This window comes from Panicum hallii, chromosome 1 (assembly GCF_002211085.1).
Source record: "Panicum hallii strain FIL2 chromosome 1, PHallii_v3.1, whole genome shotgun sequence".
NCBI classification, from domain to species: Eukaryota; Viridiplantae; Streptophyta; class Magnoliopsida; order Poales; family Poaceae; genus Panicum; species Panicum hallii.
In genome coordinates this window covers 7,917,071-7,941,771 of record NC_038042.1, presented here as the reverse complement: position 1 = coordinate 7,941,771, position 24,701 = coordinate 7,917,071, and the positions used below count along the sequence as shown (strand labels likewise).

Here is a 24,701-nt window from a genome sequence, read left to right as displayed (position 1 = left end):
CATTTTGACATTATCTGCACGTTGCTTGCTTTTTATATTATTAGATTTACCATTTGTTTATCTCTTAAAAAAATCTACTACTTGTAAGTTGCCTAGTTTATCCGTCTGCATGAGTTAAACGTTTATTTATACCTGTTGCTTTTAGAGTATATCTGTAAAAAGTAAAATGCACCATCAGTTCTTAAAGTTTATTCGGGGTGTAATTCAGATCCCAAAACTTTCAAAATACAAATTCATATCTTAAATTTGCTAATCGTAACACATGAGGTCCAAATCACAGCTGCTTAAGCTATATCGAAAGTTATATAATTCTTTTTAAATACAATTGCTATACAACATGTATACACGCAAAAGAATCATAACAAATTACTAGTACAATTAAATTAAAATACAAAAGATCTATGTCAAAAAGTTGTACGAAAACACATATGACAAAAATTGTAAAAGAAAATCAGAAACAGAAAAGGACAAATTTTGGAGGAAATGTTGGAAAAAATATTCTGGTATTAATTTTTGAAAACAAATTAAAAAATTTTAAAAAATATAAGAGTTGAGCATAAAAAGTCAAAAATAAAATTGGACCCGTATGTAAACTCCACATCAGCAAAAACACTTCTGCTTTATAACTTGAAAATAATAATTTGGAATCCACGTAATACGAATAGTATGTTCGAGAATCTAAATATGTATTTTGGATAGCCCTCAACAGCCATCTGTCATTTTGTCTTCAAGAAGGAACTCGTATTGCTTATGCACGGGGTTAAAAACAAGCATAAAACCCTGTTAGAAGAATGGATAGCCCTCTTTGGATAATTGCTCAGATCTTTTTTATTTCGTTCTTTGTTTCTTAAGCTGCTGTTGTAAAACTCTGTTCCTTTTTTTCATATTTATAAATATAATCAGTAGGGGATCCTAATCCCCTCCTGTTCCACAAAAAAAGATAAATACGCATTTTGAAAGTTTGTGGATCTAGATGGCACTACGAATCAAGTTCAAGTACCGACAGTATATTTTGCTCTCTTATTTTGTGTAAATTGAATGAGCTTGAAGGCCAATATATTCCCTCGCTCTGCAAATTACATTTTGCAACTCAATAAAATGGGCATGAGATCAAGACTACACTGAATTTGATGAAGCTTCTAAATCTGTTACGGTATTTTATCCTTGTGGCTGGTAACAAACTAGCAAGTGAACCTTTTGTGATTTAGCTTATTGAAATTGTATTATGCTTGCTTGCTCTATGCATTTCTGATAAGAGTCTAGAACCTGTTGATCGGTGATATTATTGTATTTATTTTTCTTAGGAAGTCAGCAGGGGTCCATACCTATTTTGTATGTATATACATATATATAAAGGGTGGAATATGTACAGATGGAGTTTTTGAGCAATATTAAATTCTTGGCTGTCGTAACCTTCTGAGTATTGTCCTAAATGAAACTATATCTATCACAGCATTCACCGAAGTGCCAAATTCCCTATATGAACACCGAACACCCACATAAGAATTTTTTTTGGTCACAATCAATTAACGCCGCATTCGGCGTCTTCTCCAATGGTACATTTCGGATTTCTTGTGGAGGAGTGGTGGAGGTCCTAGAGGGAAGGCCGGCGAGGGCATGCCAGCCTGGTGGAGATGGTGGCCATTGGACGGGGCAGCAGCGGCCGCCTCCTTGGGAGGTTGGAGGGGGCCGGTTGAGAGGGTTGGGGCGGGTGCCATGAATCGATGGTATGGTGAGGGAGTGGGCGGCGGATTTGACAAGGCAGTCGGAGACACAATGGAGTGGGTGACGGGCCGCGGGTGAGAGCGTGGCGGAATGACTTGCCCGATGCCTGACACTTATGAGTCGCACGCCGGGAGTCATCATGTCGTTGAAGCGAGCTCCCCTCACTGCAGGCGGGCTCGCATTGCGCTGTGCATCTTTCTTGTGGAAACACAGGGTTTAGGGCGGTATTTACCATTTACAAATCACATCATAGACAAGCAATGTGGCCCGCAACAACAATGTGCAGGACAAACGAGTTCTGTTTGATCCACTCTTGAAATCTAGAGAAGGAACACTACACCGGCGGCAGCGCATCACCCGACGTCATCTGCATGCGCCACCGCCGTCACGGCTTTTGCAGCGCACGTCCGCGGCAAGAGCACGTCGCACCGGCACAGCGGGCACGTCGCGTGCGCGTGCAGCCACTCCACATGTCGACGCACTCCTTGTGGAACAGGTGCCCGCACGACGGCAGCTGCCGCACCGCCTCGCCGCGCTGCACGCCCTCCAGGCACACCGCGCACAGCGCGCCGCCCTCACCATCGGCGGCGCACCCGTACGTGAACGCCGGCGGCACGTCGATCGCCGTCGCGCCAACGAGCTGATGATGACAGGCGCACCCGGCCGACCCCAGGGCCGATGCAGCACCCGCGGCATCGTCAGCTCGCCACCGCCGCCTGCGGCCGAACTCGCGGTGGAGGGCATGGCCGAGCTGCCACTGCTCGTGAGTCCTGGCACAAGGATGGCACGGTTTGCTTTGCCATGGCTGCACGGTGGCCGTGTCAAGAAATAGGCAGATCGCGCGGGACTGAGGACTGAGCTGGGGAAAGGTTAGTGTTTGATCGCTTTAGGAACTGATGCCACTGTGACTCTGGGAGCGTGCGCGCGTTCTGGGCACAAGGTTTTCAGGATTTGGCTCTGATTACCAGCCAAGGGCCGCCGTTTCGGCCTTGTGGCAGGTGTTCTTCTTGTTTTTCTTTCCGAGACGCTTTGTGGCTGGCAGGTGTACTGTGTACGTTTGTGGAGGAAGAAAGACGATGCGGTATTCGTTTGTTGGTTGTCGCTCTCGGCAAATCGTAAGGGTAAGAAGGTAGTGACGCACATTGGACCACCAAATTCAAGTAAAATATTTCTTTGGAAACACAAAACAATTCTATTATTAGAAACATTTTAAAGATAAAATTAGATATAAGTTTGAGCTTCCGACCTTAAGAGTTTCGCACATTCTAATTAATTAGTTAACTTAAAAAATACTATTGGATATCCATGTACCCTGATTCGTCCTGCGGCCACCGGCTCTGCACCGGCAGGGTCACCTGGTCGCCTAACGCGTCGTTGGTGTACGTTCACCGCGCAGGCCTGCGTGCGTGTAGATCGTGGCGCGCGCACGAGGCGGCGCCGTGCCTCCGCGCCACGCGCGGCGCCCAGAGCAGGAACACGTCGCAAGCACACCACGGCGCGCTCGGGGCGGCCCCGGTCCGCCTCGGAGCGGAGGAGCTCGTCCAGCGTGTGCGACCCCGGCCGACTCGAGCCGCGCCAGGTAGGCCTCGCTCTCGGCGCTGGCACCGCCGCTAGAAGGTCCGACGCTCCACAGCTCGCGGGTGCGAGGTAGCCGGCGACACCGAAGGCGACCAGGGTGAGGCCGCCGAACGCGAACGCCGACGGAGGCGGCGAGGGCGCCGAACAGGAGTAGCGCCACCGGTCGAGCCCATCGGGCGGTGATGTACGTGCCGATGTGGTGGTGCTCTTCGGGGAGGAGCACGTCGGAAGGAAGAAATAGGCGCCCGCTCGAACTCGTGGACTTGCGTGCATGGCCTACTTGTCGTCGCCTCCTGATGGCGCGCCGGCGGGCCCGTGGGCCGTGGCTGATTGGCGCGCGGCAGACAAATTGATCCGGTGAATAATTGTTTGACACGATAGATGGAGGGCGTGGCGTCAATTCTATTCAAACTTCACTCGTCAGCAATTATCAGCTAATGTTTACCGTTGAGCCCTAGTTTTAGAATGTTTAGTGGCTCGTCGGCGGCGGCGTTGAAAGCGACGACTGGCCCAGATGGAGATGGAGTGGTGTACGATCGAAGTACGAGTAAGACTACGGTCGTCTACGCGTTATATGTACGTAGAAAATGACGGCAGCTTGAGAGGTCAACTCAACAGTACGGGTGTTCTCATTGTGCAGTAGTAAAAGGCAACCGAGAACGACTTTTACCATGTGTTTGATTCTGGGACCAAGCAGGTTGTGTTAGGTCCATTCATATTTTTTTAGCTCGGTCCAACCTATTTCGTGTTTGGTTACAAGGGATGGATCCAACCCAATTTTTTGTTTAATTGCAGAGGATGAGTGAAGTGGGAGGTATGTCAATTTAACACCGTTAGCAGTGCAGCCCACGTGCCATCATTAGATCCCACATGTCAGTCTCTTTGATTTTTTCTTTTTTTCCATGCATTATCGTCTTCCTTCCCTCCTCCTTTTCCTTGAGCCTTTTCAAGCCGCCGCCGCAAACTCGGCGGCGGTGCCCTGCCCGGCCACGGCAGCTCGGTGGCGGCGCCCTTGCCTAGGCCGCAGGCATTGCCCGCTCAATCCCTTCCCGGCCGCTATAGGCTCGGTGCCGCTGCCCCTTCCCCGACCGCGGCACGCCCCCTCCTCCGCCTGACCTCCCCGCGCCACTCGCGCTATCCACTCCTCAGCCCCCGCCGCCTCCTCCCTCGGCGCCCCGCAACGCGGCTCCCCCGCCGCGCGGCAAGCTCCCTCCGCTCGATCTCCCTGCGGCCGCGACAAGCTCCCTCCGCCCGCACTCCACCTCGCGCCACTCCTTCGCTTCCCCTGCCTTGCGTCGTCCGTCACAGGACGTGCTCACCCTCTGGCCAAGCCGGCCACCACGGGCCGCCACGCACCGCTCCTTCGCCGGAGCTGGCTGCCGCGGGCCTCGCCTGTACTGCCCGCTCGCAGCTGACTGCACCATGCCGCTGCTCCCCTCGCCACGCACCCGTGCTGACCGCTCACGGCCGGCCGCGCTGTCCTGCCGCTCACTCCGTGCCGCCAAGTTGTGCCACAGCTCGCTCGTGTTGACGCAAGAAAGAAAATAGGCGTGACGGGGACGAAGTGGGTTCGGATGGTCCCTTTATTTTGGTGGGATCATTCCAACCCGCATCTACAGGGAATATTCCCATTTGGGTTCATCCCAATCCACTGAAAATTGCAACCAAACACAGGTCGAAGTGGGTTCAACCCGTCCCAACCCACTTCGACCCACCATCTAAATACATGCTTACACAATGTCATGAGCAAAAAATACCAAATTTTTAATGGTTATATAAGCATCAAAGGTAGACTTTTTTTCTTTACGAGCTGGTTTCAAGGATCAGTAACCAGTTTGGTTCCCCAAACATTTTTCAGGTGGATGAGCCCTGAGTAACTAGCTTGTCCTTGACGCCATTTTTTATTGAAAAAGAAGACAGGGAGTATTTATTGAAGAACAAATTCCTTTGTATAAGGTATGAGGTAGGGAAATGCAAAAATCTAAGGGTTCTTGGATTGCCAAATCGAAAACTCGCTCGGCCCCACGTAGCCCCCATAGGGGCGACTCGGGCGGAACCGCGCCGCCGGAGAACACACCGAAAGTTTGTGCGGGTGCTAGGATGGCGGTGGCGGGGCCTCTCCACCTCCCACCCTTCTTCCCCCTCGGCTCCCATCTCTGAAATCTCGCCATTCTCCGCCACGAGCTCGCCTTGTCCATGGAGCTTGCGGCGCCCAGATCCGCCCACTTTTGGGCCAGATCTCGTGCCCCCCGGGCTGCTCGCTCCTGGATCTGGTGGGGGGAGGCCATCTACGTCCTAGCTTGTCGGTGCCCTCACGGCAGCGCTCGGTGGCTGCCATGTGCTGGTCTGGCCACATCAGCTCGCCCTAGCCTCCCCACTGTCGGAGCAGCGTCTCATCGGTGGGGCAACGCGAGGGGCGACCGCCACCGTCGTGAAGAGCCCTTCCAGTGACCTGCTCCGGTCACCACCGTTGCGGTCCGACGTGCGGCGACCCTCCCATCCGTGCAGTCCTGTGTGGTCGGTTCCGACCTCCGAGGGCTCTGATCTGCCATTTGCGTAGAGGTCCACGGCAGCTCACCTATCCATCTCCCCTTCATGTTGGTGCTGGTCGGCATGTGCTTTGGCCGGAGCGGTTCGTGGTGGTGTTGGGTCTCGTCTTTGCTTCACTGGAACCCTTACAGTGGATGACTTGGTGGTAGCCGGGGTTTGTCCCCGCTGGCAACAGGGAATGTTGCTTCATCTCTGCTCTTCTCAGCTAAACTTGGCATGCTGGGCTTTGGTCGAGCAACGAAAGTGTCGCGCCTGGTGCACGGGGAGGAGTTTCACCTCCGCTCGATCAGCCCGTGCCTAGTGCTCGCGCCCCTGCGGTGGGGCATCCTGCTCCGGCCATCATATTTGCTGCTCGCTGTATGGTAGCCCCCCTCCCTCCTCCGTGCAGTCCTTTGTGGTCAATGTTGACCTTCCGGAACCCTGATCTGCCATATGGGGGAGGGCGGCATTGGGAGGCACCTCAGCCGCTCTCGGTGGCTTGGGTGGTGCGGTTTGCTCCTTGGTGCCACTGTGTTTTGGCCGGAATGGTTCGTGATGGTACTGGATCTCGTCTTGCTTCACTAGGACGCTTGGTCCACCTGTGCCTGGTGGTTGTGCCTTCATTGGCTGATGTGCAGCGAAAGTACCGTGCTTGGTGTGCGGGGAGGTGTTTCACCTTCGCACATATCACCGCTCCTGCCGAGTTCGCCCAATTGTTGTTGGTGCTTTCTTCCAGAAGCCTCCTTGCTTCTTTTTTGTTCTCCGTTTGTGCTCTTCTTGGACTTGCTTGATGTTGGTTGGTGGCTATTGCCGTGGTCCGGCAAGTGTTCTTCTTCGGCGCCTCTACTCTGTCAGCTTTGTCCTTATTGGTGGATCATCAAATCATATGCCGGGTGCTGTCTATCCACCTCTTATGTTATTTCCCTTTAATGATTCCTCCCCTTGTGGCGTTGGATAACAGTACGTGGAGCCTGGATGTACTACAATTGGTGCTGCCTCCAACTCCATGGGACATGGTCGTGTCCGGCGAGCTGCGGTTGGCGCGCCTTACATTGCCCTTAGTCCCCGCTTCATTGGGTGGTCCCTCAAATGGAGCGCGACAGTGGAGCGGTGTAGCTACAAGGGGGGGTGCGGATGCGTAATGGTCGTGGTTTGGCCAGTGAGGATGTTGTTCGGCGGTGACTCTTTTCAGCGAGCGGTGGTCGTCTCTTAGCCCGTATCATATATTGTCCTTTGGATTGTACAAGTTGTGTTCCCATATTATTCTTCTTTGTATTGAGTTGTACCTCTCTGTTTTGTAATATATGGTTTGCCACACCTTTTAATAAAAGTTCAGACCAGCTTCTTGCCTGCTGCAGCACTCCTCACAAAGAAAATGCAAAAATCTACATGGCACTTCAACTCTATATTTTGGCACACGATTTGTCTAGATTTACCGTGGCTCATCCTAAGATTTGGCCTAAAGACCCTCACTCCTAGTTTTCTGATATCTGCCCTTATTATTACTAGCGGAACAAATAGCTATGGATTATTTTTTATGTACAATAATTGATAATTGTAGCTACCAACCGTCCGGGATATATATTGGCATGGTAGGATGGTACCATCTCGTTTCTACGCAAAACCACCAAGGCAAAACAACCTTGCACCGTTGCAGACATACATGACATGATGCATATGTACACATCTACTAGGCTAGCTATGTGATTACACCGGCGGCAACTCATCTTCAGCTGACGACTCCGGTGGCTCCTCCGCCGCAGCCTTCGGCGTTGCTGCTTGGGAAGGCGGCGAGACCACGCAGCGGCACATCGGGCACGTCCGGTGCGAGTGCAGCCACATGTCGATGCACCCCACGTGGAAGACGTGCCTGCACGCCGGCACCTGCCGCACCATCTCGCCGCCGCGCACGTCCTCCAGGCACACCGAGCACACCACGGAGCTCGCCGCCTCACCCGCGCCGCCGCCCGCCTCGAGCGGGCACCGGAACGCGAACGCCGGCGGCGCGTCCACCTGAGCGCACGGGTAGCCCGGCCGCGCGGCCGCCGACGTTACCGTGACGACGACCACCTCCGCGCTCGCGCCCCGCCCGCTCGGACGGAACCACCCCTTGGGCGCGAAGCAGCCGGCGGCGCCGAGCAGCAGCGCGGCCAGCGCCGCGGAGGCGAGCGCCTTCCAGACGCTGACGTAGGCGGCGAGCACGCAGAAGAGGAAGATGGAAACGCAGACGACGGCGATGGCGTAGAAGGGGTTATAGTAGACTCCGTCGTCGACGTTCTCGTCGCCGTCGGCGGCGGAGCTCGCATGGAGCTGGAGCTGGTGCCTCGGGTACATGTTGAGCATGGTGATCGGTGAGATCGTACGAAGCTGATTCCGGAGCTTAGTCGTTGCCGCTTCCACTTAGCTTGAATCAGTGTGGCCTGCCGCCGTGAACGAAGGTTTTCGCGGCAAATTTATAGTGTTCGCCTTGGGGACTTGGCTCAAGGCTTTAGCGTGTCAATGCTGCAGTTTGGTCGATTTTTTCCGGTCGAATTTAATTAAGAAGGAATGTTCAGCTAGTGAACATGTGTGTTCTTGTTACGCATGTGTTAACGAATAATTAATGGATTAAGGGTGTGATTACTGACTACCGCACGGTGGAATTAAGAGCGACGCCGTCGCCGTGACGTGCTCGACAGGGCGTCCAGACGCCGGCCGCACAGGAATCGCACGGCGGCCGGCCCTTACGTGGAGCGATTTCAAGAAAAAAGAAAAAAAGATATTACACCTGTCCTAGGAAGCATCAAATCGATGTAGATTTGGCCGTTGGACAATATGGTCCGTTTTGTCTCGGAAAATAATACGTTGTTGATGGCTTGACGTTGCATTACCGTGAGCAATACACACCGTAGCTGACAAGCTGGACAACGGTATGTTGCAGCCTTGCAGGGCACAGGCAGCAGGCTTGCTGCAGAAGCATATCTTGGAGCTCTCGCTTCTCTTATAAGAGGACGCCGGATGATGCAGATCATGAGACTAGAAATTTCATCGACAAGAAGTGATGGGGAGACGTGCCAAGGCCGCCAAGGCCAAAAATTTCAAAACTACCCTATGCTTTACACATATATCATTTTGATATTGATCGTACTGTTTTTCTTGGTGCATCGTTTCACCAAATCACCGTGTTTACTAAATTAAACAACCAACTATCAATGAAACAAATAAAAGGTAAGAACAACTAAGCACAGCAGTTTACTTGCCTGCCTGGCTGCTCGGAGCTTCGGAGACTCAGAGTCGCAGTATCACGTGTTGACGCGACGGTGACGCGAGTAGCTAAGTACATGACTGCATTGGCATGCCGCCTGATTGCAACCCCGCACCCTTGCCCAGCATCGCTTGACGGCTCTACATTCTACTTCCATGGAGGATGATGGATCGTGTTAGTATCTTGCAGAGCAGATGCGTGCATGGTGTCCGGTGTCTCTAAACCTAGCTAGCGTTAGGGGAAGACGACGGATGGGCTAGAAGCTGGTTATTGACTAGTCTCGCAGGTGTCAATCACGTTGAAGCCCATTAGCAGTAGCTCAAATAACGTTTGATTCTTCCTCGTATCCCTTTTGCTCAGCGAGAACAGGAGGCGAGTGGCCGACAACCATGAAAGATTCGGACAAGAACGGCCAGCCGGCGATTCGTAGGGGTACTCGCGGAGGAATTAAGGTATGGTGAGCGCCATACCTCACCATACCGGGTCCTCCGCCCCTAGCCAAGGCTAAGGCCAAGAATCCCACCGCCCCACAATAGGATGCCTCCGAGGCGCCCAAGAACGTGCCAGCCCAGGTGCTACCCGAGTAGTAGGCCCAGTTTCTACCTGAGCAGCAGGCGGAGGCCAAGCCCTCAAAGGTGGCCATGGAGAAGAAGGTGATGGAGGGGAAGCAGCCATAGGATGTGCCAACAATGAAGAAGGCCCAGGAGATCCAGAGGCTCTGGACTGTGGTGAAGATCACTCGGCTGGTAGACGGGCTGGTAGATGATATACTTGCGGCCACCAAGCAGATAGAGGGGGGCGCGCGAGTGGAAGCACAGGAGGTGGATCGGATGCATCTAAGGTGCCTATGCCCACCACATTCTCCACAGAAACAAAGGCGGCAGCAATACCCTTGGAGGTGCATGGGGATAGTTCAAGGGGGATGTCATGGATACCATGCAGTGTTCTCACCATATGGTGATGCTAATAAGTTGAACAACATTGTCACAGCGTTGTTATCTTCCAAGGGTTCTGTGACATGTCATATGCCCAAAGAAAGCCAAGCCGAAGAAAGTTGGTAATGTGGCCCGTACTGTGGCACAAAAGGCAAAGGCAAAGGCAAAGTTGGCAAAGGTGATGTGGGTATGTTTGCATTGCATTCAACGTTTTTGTGCTACAAAAGAATATGGTAAGCCACGGGGCCATGCTAGAACACGTGCCATAGAAAATAAACATTGGTTGGCTACAAAAATTTTGGAACAATATTGCTTCTCATGTGAGAAGGATATTTCAATTACCATGTCTAAATAAGTGGATGGAATTGGTGATATTGATTCATCGTTGAGCTTTACTATGAAAGGAATGAAAAGCCGTGGAAATATTTCTTTCAACGCCATCCTACAGAATCTACTTGCACTTCGTATCGTGCACAAGATGATGATACACCTAGAATCTAGTCCAAAAGGGGCTCTTTCTACTCTCTTAAAGAAGCTTTTCACGAAAAATAATGATTAAGGTGAGGCACCCCTGGAGATGGCAGCCCTTGTAACCCATGCCTTTACAATTTCAATTTTAGCCTAAAAGAAAGAAGAGAAGGAAAAGAATGTAAAAACGAAAGAGGAGGAAGGAGATGGAGAAGAGGAAGAGAAATCTATGAAGGATGGGAAGGTTGGAAGCAGGTATGGGACTAGGAAGGCTGGAGAGGATGGAAGAGGAGGAAGAAAGGAAGGATGGAAGTGAAGAAAACAAAGAGGAGAACTATCTACTTAACACAGACGATCTTTTTTCATTAATTTGCTTCAAGTGCAGTAGCCATATGCAAGATAGCGAACTTCTCTAATATATTCTTGATGATCTATGTATAGAAGAAATTGAAAAGCATAAATTACCAAAATAATCTACCATCATTGACTATATCTTTGGAGGGAAGCTCTTGGATAGCGCTAGTTTTGTTGTCCTTTCATTACAAGTTCCACCTAAAACACGTATTTTTGGTCTTGTAACAATTGAAGACTATTTGGAGATGATGGTCAATGGGATGGTGCGGATGTAATGGAGAAAAAAATCCTATAATGAAAGCTCCGCAATATTTGTAATTCACTTGAAAAAGGGCTCCTCCTCCAATGTAACATTTAACTCTTTTTTGTTTAACATAGTTTCAAATTACAACACATTTAGTAGGATGAGTTTCCTCTGCAGTTACTGCAGAGGGACTGTGCCCCTGGCATGTGGGCCTGATGGATGTCGGCCCCACCAGTCAGCCACCTGAGTCCCTCTGCAATAACTGCAGAGGAGTTGCTTCCCATTTAGTAATGTACACATATGCAATATTCTAGAATATTTTTTATAATATTATTGCTCAATTAATTATTGATTTCATGTTGTTTTTTTCTTACTATTAAAACGATGACATAACTTATTTTAGACGAGCATAAGTAGAAAGAAAACAAAGTTATTTTACTTAGTTGAATATGCAATCATAAATTTTTTTCTAAAAATTGATTAAGGAGAACTATTTGCAGTAACTATGCATAGGTTTTATACCCATATTAATGCTGGTTGATATCATAATCATATGCTTATGCTACTGGACATCTAAGATGATCTCATTTTCATATATATATGTTGTCTACTTGGAGTGTATTGCAATACAATAGAAAATATGACATGTATGGGACATTCTTGGATAACACACTCACACAAAACAAACTTCTAAAGGATGAACAATAATTGGCAAAGAAGATTGGGTCTCATTTGGTCGAAGGGGTCAACCCGCCTGAGCAAGCCTAGTCTTTTAAGGCAGTGGAGATCTAAGCTCATGAGACATGAGCTTTGCTTCAAAGCGAAGGCAACAGATACTTCTGCGACTCAAAGGATGGGGTGCAAAATCCGGATAAAGAAACCAGGAACACCAAAATATCTTGATTCAACATTCCTGGACAATCCTGAAGATATCCACAGATCGGGATTACTAGAAAGTCATGGAATACGAACCAACTCGGCGAAAAACCAATGTGTATAAAAAGAAATTGCCCTTGAGCTGATCAGCACTAATAGGCTCCAACCCTGTTTCTTCATGGATCCATTGCCATCTTCATGTACACATTGGATGGAAAGAGCTCAAAACACATCTATTCGACTCAAGGTCGCATATTTCAGAGGAGCCACCATAACACATCAAGGTAGCCAAGGATAGGCAAGAGGGCTAATTGGCCTTGTTGTTTAGCACGGTTTCTCACTCTCTTACAAAAACTTGGCATCGCTGATTTTATTTTCCCTTATTTTCACGTCCAGATTTCAATGTGAGGCCACATTTTCCCCTTGTGGTGGCCAAAGTGGTCAGAACACACGCACATGTAAACGGTTTTTTTTTTAAATGTGACTCTTCAATTAAACAACTCTACATTGACGGCAAATCCCGATAGTGAGCCAGAGCCACCCTGTAGTCCTGCAACTGCGGCCATGGTGGCTCGTCGCCGGGGCGAGAGGTCGGACCTGCACAGAGGGCACGTCACTTGCGAGTGCAGCCACGGGTCGATGCAGCCGACGTGGAACAAGTGCCGGCACCCGGGCAGGCTCCGCACCATCTCGCCGCCGCGCACCTTCTCCAGGCACACCTAGCACGTCGCGCCCCCGGCGCGGCGGTGGTACGGGGACACCGGCAGCACCGCAGCAGCGCGCGGATGTCCACCTCGGCGAGCCCGCGCGCGCCGCCGCCCGGCGCGGCGGCCGAATACTCCGTACCCCCCGCGGCTCGCGCTCCAGCCCGCGGCCACGACGCTCAGGCACCAGGCGGCGCCGGCGGCGGGCGCCGCGGCCATGGCGGCGAAGGCGCACGCCTCCCAGATGATGACGGACGCGGCGAGCACGCAGGAAGGACGCGACGATCAGCGACCAGGCGTCCGCGGCCACGCCACCGAAGACGCCGTAGCCGTCGCCGCGTCACCTGCCTCGCCGCCGTCGCCGGACATCGCCGAGAGCCGCCTCGTGTACAAGCTCGGCATGATCAGTGGAGTGATGGCAGTGTGCTAGCCTACCTAGTAGTTGCGGCCAAAGTTCTTGCGCGCGGCAATAAGTAGTCAGAATTCGCTTCCGGAGACGGAGCCTAGTGGTTCAGTTAGTATTTTTTTCAAGTGTGAAATTAAGGAGCAAATCAGGTTCAGATTACGGCGGAAACAAAAGTAGCCGCGTTTCCTCGACATGTTTAGCGCCGTGCAGCGTGGGTCCGGACGCCGGCAGCAGCACGCCCAAGCTGACATGTTTCTCGACCATGTCGTGTCAGCCTTTGTGATCATGTTTCTTCTTCCCAATGTTCTCCTTCCTGGTTCGCTCCTGCTCTACCACGTACCAACTTCCTTTTCCCCAATTCCATTCAATTCATTCGGCAGTTCGATCCGGAAGCTGTTTGGTTAGCGCCGTTGCGCTCGCTCGCTCGCGCTCTCTCTCTCTCTCTCTCTCTCTCTCTCTCTCTCTCTCTCTCTCTCTCTCTCGATTATCAGTGCTCGATTTCAGAAATCAGTATATCTTCAGAAATCAGTCTTTTGTGGATCGACGCATGTTTGTCATTCACATGAGAGAAACGGAAATTTAATTGCATCGATTTTAACAAACATAGTGAAACAGACGGAGTAAATGGTATTTTTCTTTGGAAAGGGATGCGTCCTGTATTGCTGAACAATTCAAAAGCTGTGTGCCCTCTAAGCTGAGACGGAGGTGACTGCTATGGAGTGTGTCAAACCATCTACGAAAAAATCTACGTAACCCCCCGATGTATTGAGAGTCGATTCCATCACCCTCTCAACTATAAAATCGGATTTTTAACCTCTCCATCTTTACAAAACCGTTTAAAGGACTCCATATGGTGGTTTTGCATGGTGGTTTTGCCACACTGACGAGCTAAGGTGGACCAAGATGCTGATGTGGACGGGCTGACAAGTGGGCTCCGCTTGTAAGTCTTGTTCTCCTCTCTCTTTCCTCTCACCCAGCCACGGCGATGTCCTCATCCATCTCAGTTCGCTGTGACCATCTCCCGCTGGCCCTGCTGCTGCACTTCTCCTGCCGTGGTTGTGCTACTACGCTTCTCCTCTCGTGGCCCCTCCACTCGGGCGCGCCTACCCGCCGTCCTTAGCTTGGGCGCTGCTTCGCCATGGCCATGGCCGCCTCGAGCTTAAGCGCCTCTCCATGGGGAAATCGAAAGGGTGGAGGCGCGAGGTATATCGACAGCGAAGAGAGATATGAGAGGAAGAGAGAGAAATAAGGTGGAGAAGAGAAGATAGGCCTAGTGACAAGCGGAGCCCTCTTGTCACTAGTCCACATCAGCGTCTCAGTCCACCTTAGCTTGTCTGCGTGGCAAAACCACCTCAAGGTGTTCTTTAAACAGTTTTGTAAAGTTGGAGGGGTTAAAAATAAATCCAGTTTTATAGTTGAGGGGTGATGTAGTCGACTCTCGATACGTTGGGAGGGTTATTGACATCATCAACGCAGACGTCGTAAGCGCGTTCCTCTCTGGGACCACCTGCAAATCCCTCGTTCACAAGCTCGATTGCCGGAAGCCGTGCACCACCCGCAAGCTCTTGAACATCGCCACGAACCAAGCCTCCGGCGAGGAGGCGGTCGGGGCGGTCCTCACTGATAGTCGGGCCAAGGGTGAGGCCAAGCGGGAGGATCAGGATGAGGGCCCCTCCTCAAGGTGGGAGAAAAGGAAGAAGGGCGATCGACGTCGCCTCAACGCACCAATGGATAGGTTGATAGAGTGAACGGCATGGTCCTCCAAGGACTCAAGTCTCGCATCTTCGATCAGCTTAAAAAGTTCGCTAGCGCTGGGTTGGGGAACTCCCAGCTGTTCTCTGGAGCTTGAGGACAACTCCCGATTGATCCACAGGGTTCACCCCATTCTTCCTAACATACGGGTCAGAGGCTGTGCTACCCTCCAACATAGACTATGGCGCCCCAAGGGTCAAAGCCTTTGACCCTGACTGAGCCGCGGAAGCTCAGCAGGGCGCGGTTGACCTGATTGGAGGAGGCACTACAGATGGCCCTGGTTTGCGCTGCCTGCTACCAGCAAACCCTTCATAGGTACCACGAGAGGAAGGTCCACGGAAGAACCCTCGAAGTTGGTTATTTGCTGCTGCGGAGGACGCAGTCGACCAAGGACAGGCACAAGCTCGCTCTACCCTGGGAAGGATTGTACACGATTGTGGAGGTGGTCCGACTAGGCACCTACCGACTGAAGGACAGCGACGGCAACATTCTCACCAACATTTGGAACATCAAACAGTTACATCGCTCCTTCCCCTAAATTCAGTCCCTTCACATGTTTTCATTTAAATTTTGGCTCCTACAGCACCCCAGCTTGAGCACTCTCGGCCCGAGTCGCTCGAAGGCCCCACGGGGATACACCGCCACGCGCACCGTTACCCCCTCTTTCCTTTTTGTAAATCACGCACAAAAACGCAACTTTTTTCACCCAAGCGAAAGGGCGACCCGTTCTCTTGACGCGACCTAAGTGATGTTTGTTGGGCCACCGGACCTACCGAACCCTCATCACAACCTATGGTAAACTAGCAGTTGACGCCACTCGGGCCAGCCCCCAGCTACACGCTGTAGCCTACGGTTAACGAGCAAGTTCGAAAGGAAAAGTGCGAAGGTAGAAATCACTCCAGGAAACAAAGGGATATGGGCGGGACCAGCTTCCAAAAACCATAAAACGAAAGCGATTACAAGCACTTAGATCGTTCACTCGGGGACCCTTCAAGACCCCGCACAAACTGCTCTAGAAATGAAAGCTAACTACGCGACAAATGCATCTTATTATGGCACCCCGTCCACGTTGGCCGACAATATGGGCGGGAGGGGCCGCGCTGCAGGGTCAACCGGAGGAGCCCCCTGGCCAGGGGCCAGCGTAGTCGGGGCGGCGCTCGACCCGGCTTTTGTTGCTTGGACGCCGCAGCTGCCCAGGGATGTTTCCCTATCCGCGCGGTGAGCTGCCTTCACCTAGTCCATGGTGGATGCCTCCGCAATCGCCGTCGGGACCGGCACCAAGCTCTTTCCAAGTTCGTGGAGCTGGTCGGTGGCCCACCACAATCGCGACGCGGGCATGAAAAACGGGGCAACGCACTGACCTCCCGAGTAAGCCTCAACGCGTCACATCCCTAGTCAATAATCGTATTTAATCGTTTGATTCATGAAAAACATTAAAACTGCCAAAAAAAGCGCAGCCGATGAAAGTGTGCTAATGGATCCCGATTCAGGAATGCGACCGACTGAGGTTCGAAGGCCGGTCCGTGGAGGACTCAAGACCGCATTGCATCAAATGGTGCCAGGGGAAAAAACACAGATGAGCCCCAGCAGCACTCGCCCGACCTGCTCGGGCAGCAATTCGGGTCATTTCAATCTTCTCGTCCGATCCGAACCTCGAGCCATGCCTACAGAATCTCCATCGAGGAGAGGCCAGTGGGCCACCTGAGTCAGTCGGACGACTCGGACATCTGCTGGGAGGTAGGTCGCGGAGCAGTGGAATGGCATCTACGAGCTATGCCGACCCCGTCACGAACGACGGATCCGGATTCCACTCGGACGCCCAAAATTATGCTCGGGCACACCCGTTAAGAGGTCACCGAACCCGTCACTCGTGCCATCGAGGCAAGTGATGACGGTTCAACCCTTCCGGTCTCGGAGACCGTGGACGGGGTTACTTCCACGCATATGCGCCCAGGACGCCGTCGACCCGACTGCCCTCCTTCGTAGCAAAGGTGCGGCGAGTCGGGGCACTGCATTTCCACTCGAAAAAGATGAAAAATTCTAGCCTCCGACCGGACTCACGGACGGGCGTGGCAAATACAATGCTCCTCGGCATAAACACGAATAAGTATTACAAAGTACAGTCGGCCTACGGCCATTGCAAAGTACGAAAAAACCCATTACCACCACCAGGGTGGTAACGCTGGTAACCTTAGGAGGGCTGCTACAAGTGCGGGAAGATTGTGAGGAGCTTCTTCCTTGCAAGACTTCTTCTTGCACCCACTTCCTCAAGGGCACCGAGGGCACCTCCACAGGGGACGCCAGCGAGTAGTCCATTTGCCGCCGCTGCCAACTGAACTCCCTTGCCGTCTCAGGTGATAGCGAGGAGCTCGATCTTCTAGGTAACTCCCGCAGGCATGCTCCGCATTAGGAAGGGACGAGGAGTTCCTCCCCGTACCTAGACCCGAACGGTGGAAACACTGACACATCCTCCACATGGAGCCGATGCCTCCCCCGTGGTCGCCCAAGGCGCCTGGGGAAGCCGCGCCGACTGCCCAATGGAGACGGTGCCTTGCCTGCGCACCCGCTCCCCTCGATCATCTGAGCCAAGCACTCGGAGGACCAAGCTTGGAAGAAGCTCGGGCGCACCATGTTGCCTACGCGCTATCCCCTGCTTCTCGCAAGCATTCTTCTAGCACTAGATGCTAAAGGAACCACCGACTCCGTCGGGCGGACGCACACAAGCTGAGAGCAACTCCATTATACAAGACAAGGCTTGCCCATGACTCAGGTTCTAGATGGGTTCAAAGATAGGGTCCTGGGGGCCTCTATTTATAGCCGCTCGGGCACCCCCTCTCCCGAAAGGCAGCTTCGCCGTGTGGAGCGCGGCTCTGCCTCAAAAGGATGGAAATCCTCATGAGGAAACAGGGAGGAGCCCCTCTGCGGTAGGCCGATGCGACGGATCGGGCAGGCCTTGATGTTTCACACCAAAAAGCAGGCAGCTGGTACCGCTGCGGCACACTTATTGCACGGTCAGATCAAGGCAACCCCGATTGACTCGTGGTCACAAGGGGGAGCCTCTCTTACACGGTGTCTCTCTACGGCTAAGGCAGAGCGATGCGACCTCTTACTCTAAGCAAAAACACGGCGCGGTGAGAATAGCGCCTTCGCAATTAAACAAATCGCAAAGCCCCTCGGAGGTCTGTGACGGGTCCAGGGACCTAGGGTCCCTAGCGGGCCCACTTCTTGCTAGCATTCTAGATGGCCTAAGACTACGCGTGGGTCAAATAGGCGTCCTCGTGAGCCTTGACTTACCCTAGGCTGTCCAGGCCCACAGGCCCGACCGGCCGACCGGCCGGTCGGCTGGAGTTTCGGCCCATGTCCCCTCTGAGGGGACGACCAAGGTCTAGGTCCGTACTATGGTTCCGACCTAAGACGCCAACTGAACTCCGCCACGTACGTAGCACTTTCCCCGACCGACGAGGCATGGGGCCATCCAGGCCTCGCACGCTAACCGTCCTTGGGGCCAGGTGCTGAGGATAAGCACGAATGCACCAAAGTCAACTACCGTACAGGGCCAACCAATCCCCCCATGGGGGTTACAGTCCCTCTTACTGCCACTACAGGAGGATGCAGTTTCACCAATCGTCCTCACGAAGGGACGGGACGCAATGTCATCATGATGCGGCGGACACGCCTCCGTCACAACAGAGTGACGGGGCATAGCGCCAGGACAGAGCGTGACTACCGTACCATACTTATCGTCGCACCCTCGCCCCCCGACCGACGGAGCACAACGCACAGGGACAAGACAAGAAGGCCGCCCCACGACGCAGGACTTGGACGGTGGTTTTTGGACGGCCCCGACTGACAGAGTTGGTGGCCTCGGCTGGTGGAGCTGACAATCCCGACCGGTGAAGGAAGGAACACTCTCCCTTTCTACCTCACTCTTTCTACCTTTAGTTTCCCTGTAATGGGTGACCCCCTTTGGACTATAAAAGGAAGGGTCATCCGCCTAGGAAGGATAAGAAACCTAGACCTCGACAGAGCTCGATCACACCACATCATCCACTCGCAAGCTTGTAACTCCCCAAACTCTCACGAGCACCTGGGCTCAAGCAATACAACCGACTGATCACCGACTGGATGTAAGGCACGATTGCCTGAACCAGTATAAATCTTGAGTCATTACGTGCTAGACCACATCCGATCATAACGCGTGATACACACTTCGAGTTAGTTTAGCTGCCAGCCATTTCTGGAACCGACAACAAGGATGCTGGTAGTGCGGGAAAATCCGATCATAACGCGTGATACACACTTCGAGTTGGTTTAGCTGCCAGCCATTTCTGGAACCGACAACAAGGATGCTGGTAGTGCGGGAAAATCAACAAGGGTGGGGTAAATTGGTCTTTTAACATTTTTAGCTGGTTTCAATTAGCTAATAAGATAACTATTTTAATTAGTTGGAATGTCATTAGCTACTCTATTAGCTGACGTGTTTGGATCCATAATTGCTAAATTTAGCTTCCAAACGGGGTCTTAATAATTCTAAAACGATAATGTCCCCATTGAAATACGGTTGACCCTTGACAGAGACGAAATCAGCGGGCCCGGCCAGAATACAATACACCATCGCCTGTTTTGCTCCGCTGGCTTTACGACGGAGGAGAATACCTTGTACTTGCCGATGACCTGTCACTTGCGACGGTTCCTGCTCCCAGAGAAACACACGGCTTCTTCTACCATGTCTCCGTTGCCGTTTCGCAAGCCCAAATGAGCAAGGACCTCGCAACTTCCCGATGAATTTCTGCGAATTTTACGAATCCTATCGTCTTACGATGCCCATACGCCGCGGCGAACGTGACCAGGGCGAGCTGTGAATCATCGGGTCAGGCACTCAGGCTCCGGCCACAGCCAAGTCTCCATCGCCGCGCCGGCCGTGCTCGCCGCCATGGACTGCTGCTTCCGCGTGTACGGGCTGGCCATCGCCAACACGGTGTGCTTCGGCGGCACGGCCTTCCTCGTCTTCGCGCTCGTCAAGCTCGCGCGGACGCCGCACAGCGCGGGCGGCATCGCCGTCGTCTCCGTCTTCCTTGTCTTCTGGCTCGGCGTCAACGCCACCGTCTGCCCGGCCTTCTGCGGCTCGCTCTTCCCGTGGTCCGCGCTGGGGCGGTGCCTGGAGCCGCCGCTCGGCGCCGCCCTCTGGTTGCTCCACCTGCCGTCGAGGTGCGCGCGGCGGCGTCGCCGGAGGAGCGACGACGACGCCGGTGGCGCCGCCTTGCCGCAGCTCGCGGCGCAGGGCCGTCGTGCTTATACCATCAGCGTGCTTCCGCGGGAGCCGCCCGTGCGCGGCGGAGCGCCGGCGGGCGCCGCCGCCGCCATCCCGGCGTACGAGCAGCCGGGCGACGGCGCGCGGCCCGACGGCGCGCCGGACTGCGTGGTTTGCCTCGGCAGAGTGGACAAGGGGGAGATGGTGAAGCGGCTGCCGGTGTGCCTGCACACGTTCCATCAGGAGTGCATCGACCTGTGGCTTCGCGACCACTGCACGTGCCCCGTCTGCCGGTGCACCGTCTTCGCACCGCCGCTGGACCAAGTAGTATGACGTCGTTCTTCATCTTGCCAATTCGTCTCTAGAGCCATAAATTGGCCGTGTATTATGTAGTATGGTGATTTGCGAAATGTACAGTTGATTATTGTTTTGTTAAGTATAGGCACCTCGCAAAAAGAAAAATTATAGGCACATGTAAAGAAAAAGGTATAAAAGGAGCGGTGACACGTTTCTTCCAAAGATTTGGGTGCCATTTCGCCCCGACGTACATTTCTTGTCTCTGCTGGCTGGCTCCGTGTCATTGCCATACCAACCCAACATCCATCATGTCCGGAAATACTCAGCAAACGCACAGACCACACGGGAGGCTCTGCATAGTATTCATAGAAAATATTTCATATCGTATTCTGGATTATTGAATTCAAGTGTTTCACTATATATTGAAATACTCTATCTTATATTTTTCTAATTATTTTATTTGCATATTTATATTCCTATATATTGTAGATTTTTCATTAAGTAAAGTAACGTGATAATCATAAAATTGGGTTGTTCATCCAACTTGAAATAAAGTTCAACGGTAAAACACATGAGCCGCCCTGCCAATTATACTTGTTGCAGCCTAATTTCTAAGGTGGTGGTTTAGGTTGGTCTCCTCGAAAAAAAGGACAAATTGGACCATTTTAATTGGGAAGAGTTAGGCAGGGAGGAAAGCGGAATCTATTCATCCGCGCGCACGGATGAGATACGAGGCATCGCAGAGGCCACTGCCGTGCTTCTGCTCATCTTCCTCATTGAGGTCCGGCAATTTTAAAGTGGGAAGGGGGGAGCAGTGGCGGAGAACCAGCATGGCAGGGTATGGTTGTTGCCATATCTTGTTTTTCCATGTTAGTACAATTCTTTAACTATTTTCTATTCAGTTCTACTATTTATATTGATTTGCTTGAAGATCAATATACTCTGCAACACCTTAGTTTTAATCCGTCCTCCGCCACCAGGGGGAGGAGGGGTAGGGAAGCCCAGCAGTGGAGGCGGGTTGCAAGGATGGCGCGGCAAGGTGGCGGGGATGCTGCCGGCTCCCAGCAGTCGGGGGATAACGGGGAGCCGGATTTTGGACGGCGAGCTCGACGTCACCGGATTAGCGTGGAGGTGGGTGTTGGAGGCGGATCGAAGATGGCGACGCCGCCGGGATGGTTGCTGGAGGGCGGAACCGAGGCGATACGATTGATATGATTGGATGAATATGAATTCTCATCGCAGCTCTGACGAATAGACGCGCGTTGAACTTAGACTGTCCCCAAAAGTTGGCGACGTCACGAGTCGGGAGTGCCATTGAGGAAAGAGGAACACAAAAATCAACTCCGATTATTTCCTCGCTATATGACACGCCAATAGAGTAAATCAGGCCTCGTGGCCTATGCTGTACCATTGCTGCTGCTCTGCTTTTGCTGTTTTGGAGTGTGGATCAATGTGAAGTATGTTGGATGTCTCCAAAACACCAAGTTTTGTTTGGCTTTCCGCTAACAAAATTGTGTCCCCAAAGTCATCCCCTTTTAGAAGCGACAAGAACAGAATTCTTTGTTGGTTTCCAAGTTCCAACTGTTGCTTCCTATGTGCGATACTTAAAAAAACAATTTCTACAGGAACACTACTTGTGCGAGGCTATTACTGATCTTGGCAAAACCAGACAAGTTTCAACCGAAATCTCTCCGGCGTCCACACCAAGGAAATTCACTCGTCTTCAACCGCATCACTCCATCACTCGGAGCATGTAGCAAGGCAAGCACTTAGCAATCTGGGGCCCAAGCCGAGCCGCCGCCATGGCCTGCCGCGTGATGATACTGGCGTTCATCAACACGGTGGGCGTCGGCGGCACCGGCCTCCTCGTCTACGCGCACGTCCGCGGCATGAGGACGCCTCGTATCATCCTCGCCGTCGTCTGCGTCAACGCCAGCATCTACCCCGTCTTCTGCGCCTCGCTCTTCCCGTGGTCCGCGCTCCTGCGGTGCCTGCGCGGCGCCGGGTCGCAGCTCTGCCTGCCGTGCAGGCGCGCGCGGCGAGCCTGGAGCGCCGGCGGCGACGACAGCCGCGGCGGCAGCGATCTGCCGCAGTTCGCGGTGCGGAGACGACGGCAAGGCCAGGCCGTCATGACCGTGCTGCCCAGGGAGGGGCCGGTTCACGGCGGTGCACGGGCGGTTGCCGCCGCCGCCGCCATCCCGGCGTACGAGCAGCGGGGCGGCGCGCTGCCGGACGGCGCGCCGGAGTGCCCGGTGTGCCTGGGCGAGGTGGAGAAGGGGGAAATGGTGAAGCGGCTGCCGGTGTGCCTGCACGTGTTCCACCAGCGGTGCATCGACCAGTGGCTGCACGGGCACTCGACGTGCCCGGTGTGCAGGTGCGATGTCTTCGCGTCACTACCGGGCCAAGTAGTATGACGTTGTCTCGTCCGTTATCTCCTTTACAATCGAGACTTGTAAGAAAAGGAAAAACTGAACTGTGGATTGGTAAATGTGTAGATTTAGTAATCAGCACAGCAGGACATAGTTAGATTTTAGGTAGAGTTAGTATCTCATCACCTGCAGAAAGTAAACCTACGCAATTTTTCTAAACCCTGTACAAACATTCAAATTTGAAGGTGTAATAATCGACAAAATTGTAGCTTCTAAATCAAACACGGACCGGACGAATTAGAGAATGCGAACAAATATACCATAATTGTTAATGCAGCTGAAGTCTTAAGGAGCACCAGAGAAAAGCAAAGCTGTTCAAAGATCAGAACAACAGAAATCTCACAATGCCCAAGGCTCCATTTCTACGTCCTGAACCTATAAACTAGCTTATTCAGATTAAAGAAAGTATATATAAACTCTAGGACGGCGCGACATCCAATGCCAAGGTCCTGGTTATTATACTGGGGTGGCTACTCTTGCTGCAGTCCTTCACCTTCATCTACACCTAGTTCTGGGAAGACGACAGGCCAGACCATCATGAACGGAAGAACACTTATAGCAAAATCGTTGTCTGGGTGCCTCTGGTATACCTTCTTCACCTTTCTGCTCTTGAGATGCATGTACGCAATGACACCAGTTTCTTCAAACTCCAAGAATACGAACTCAGCATTGTCTCGACGCCGACGATCGACACAACGGCCTCCTCCCACTCCTGCCCATCTAACGGCTCCCCACCCTGCTTCATGAGATGGCCACATGTGTCAAGTAGGGAAATGGTGTCCCTGAGTAGCCACTCGCCAGGGCGGCTTCCAACGCTGCTGTTGTCATCCATCATCCGGAACCAGACACTAAGCTTGTCTCCCTTCACATTGAAGAGGTAGAGAACAGTGTTGTCTCCCCGACAAGGGACAAGGTTGCCGGTGTACTCAAATTCCACACCTCTCGGGAGATCAACAATAGAGAATCCTGTGGTGGCTAGATCCAATGTATCCTGCAATGGTCAACATGTAAATCTGCCGCGCATGAGCAGAGTCATCGTCAGGATCTTCTGTGGAGACTTAGCGAGATCAGCCAGGGTTGAGTGGTCCAGGTGCTAGCACGTAGGACAAATACCCTCGCGTAGACTGTCCGGTCCTTGTTGCCGATGTCGACACGATAACATGAGGTGTCATCACTGTCATCATCAGGAAGGAGCATAGCATGGGGACAATTGGGCCAGGTTGTGGATGGTTGTGGCGGGAGTATGACCGTATTTTCTCCAGGGCACCGTAGTGGCGCCCTCACAGCAGGGCCAAGGGCAACATTAAAGGATTCGCTGAATCCATAGAGGACACGGTCGTTGCGGCAATCCCAAATACACAGCAATGGGCAATCCATGTTACTAAAACTAAAGTTACCATGCTGGAGTGCAACTGCAAGCTCATGCCTTGAGGCATCAGGTAGCAGAACGAACTTCGGGTTAGAGAAGCCATCAATAGAGACGTAGACCCCGAGTAGATGGGATCATATCCGTGAACGGAAGCGGTGGATGGTGGTCTCATTGGAGGCGTTGCGGAGCCACCGCTTGCAGGTGAGTGCGACACAAGCAAAGGCAAGAAGGGCAGTGGATGCGCGGAAGGATCTCACCTAGAAGGTCGTCATTGGTAAGCACCTTATTGGCAGCGGTGTCTTCCTCCACAAGCAGTGGGGAAAGCATTGTCGCTTTAGAAGAGATCACTCTCACACGGGATTGTTGGTTGCTCAGCGATTCCTATTCTAATTTCCACCTCGAGCTGGCTACTCTTATAGGGCTCGACTCTTGTCATGGACTGGCAGCTGTCACCGAACAAAATTTGTACTTATCTTTGCCGCAGACCATCCCCGCCTTAGGTGCTACCTCCGATGACAAATGTCATTCATGCCACCATCA

The 24,701-nt window shown here is 52.5% G+C and overlaps 3 protein-coding genes and 1 pseudogene across 3 annotated transcripts; 2 read left to right on the top strand and 2 right to left on the bottom strand.

Annotated features, from left to right (window-relative positions):
- Positions 1-7,539: 7,539 nt before the first annotated feature.
- On the bottom strand, positions 7,540-8,175 carry LOC112895497 (probable E3 ubiquitin-protein ligase ATL45). The gene has a single exon (XM_025963451.1). The coding sequence runs from the start codon at positions 8,173-8,175 to the stop codon at positions 7,540-7,542; it is 636 nt and encodes a 211-aa protein (XP_025819236.1).
- An 11,191-nt stretch (positions 8,176-19,366) lies between these two features.
- Positions 19,367-20,399, top strand: LOC112895485 (E3 ubiquitin-protein ligase EL5-like). Its single transcript, XM_025963440.1, has one exon. The coding sequence runs from the start codon at positions 19,749-19,751 to the stop codon at positions 20,397-20,399; it is 651 nt and encodes a 216-aa protein (XP_025819225.1). The 5' UTR covers positions 19,367-19,748.
- Positions 20,400-22,026: 1,627 nt separating this feature from the next.
- On the top strand, positions 22,027-22,777 carry LOC112872795 (E3 ubiquitin-protein ligase EL5-like). Its single transcript, XM_025935865.1, has one exon. It carries the CDS (start codon positions 22,166-22,168, stop codon positions 22,775-22,777), a length of 612 nt encoding a protein of 203 aa, XP_025791650.1. The 5' UTR covers positions 22,027-22,165.
- A 422-nt stretch (positions 22,778-23,199) lies between these two features.
- LOC112895476 lies at positions 23,200-23,989 on the bottom strand (annotated as a pseudogene).
- Positions 23,990-24,701: the final 712 nt, after the last annotated feature.

Excerpts from the sequence above, each read along its gene's own strand:
- LOC112895497 (XM_025963451.1), bottom strand. The coding sequence starts at position 8,175 with ATGCTCAACATGTACCCGAGGCACCAGCTCCAGCTCCATGCGAGCTCC.
- LOC112872795 (XM_025935865.1), top strand. The coding sequence starts at position 22,166 with ATGGCCTGCCGCGTGATGATACTGGCGTTCATCAACACGGTGGGCGTC.
- LOC112895485 (XM_025963440.1), top strand. The coding sequence starts at position 19,749 with ATGGACTGCTGCTTCCGCGTGTACGGGCTGGCCATCGCCAACACGGTG.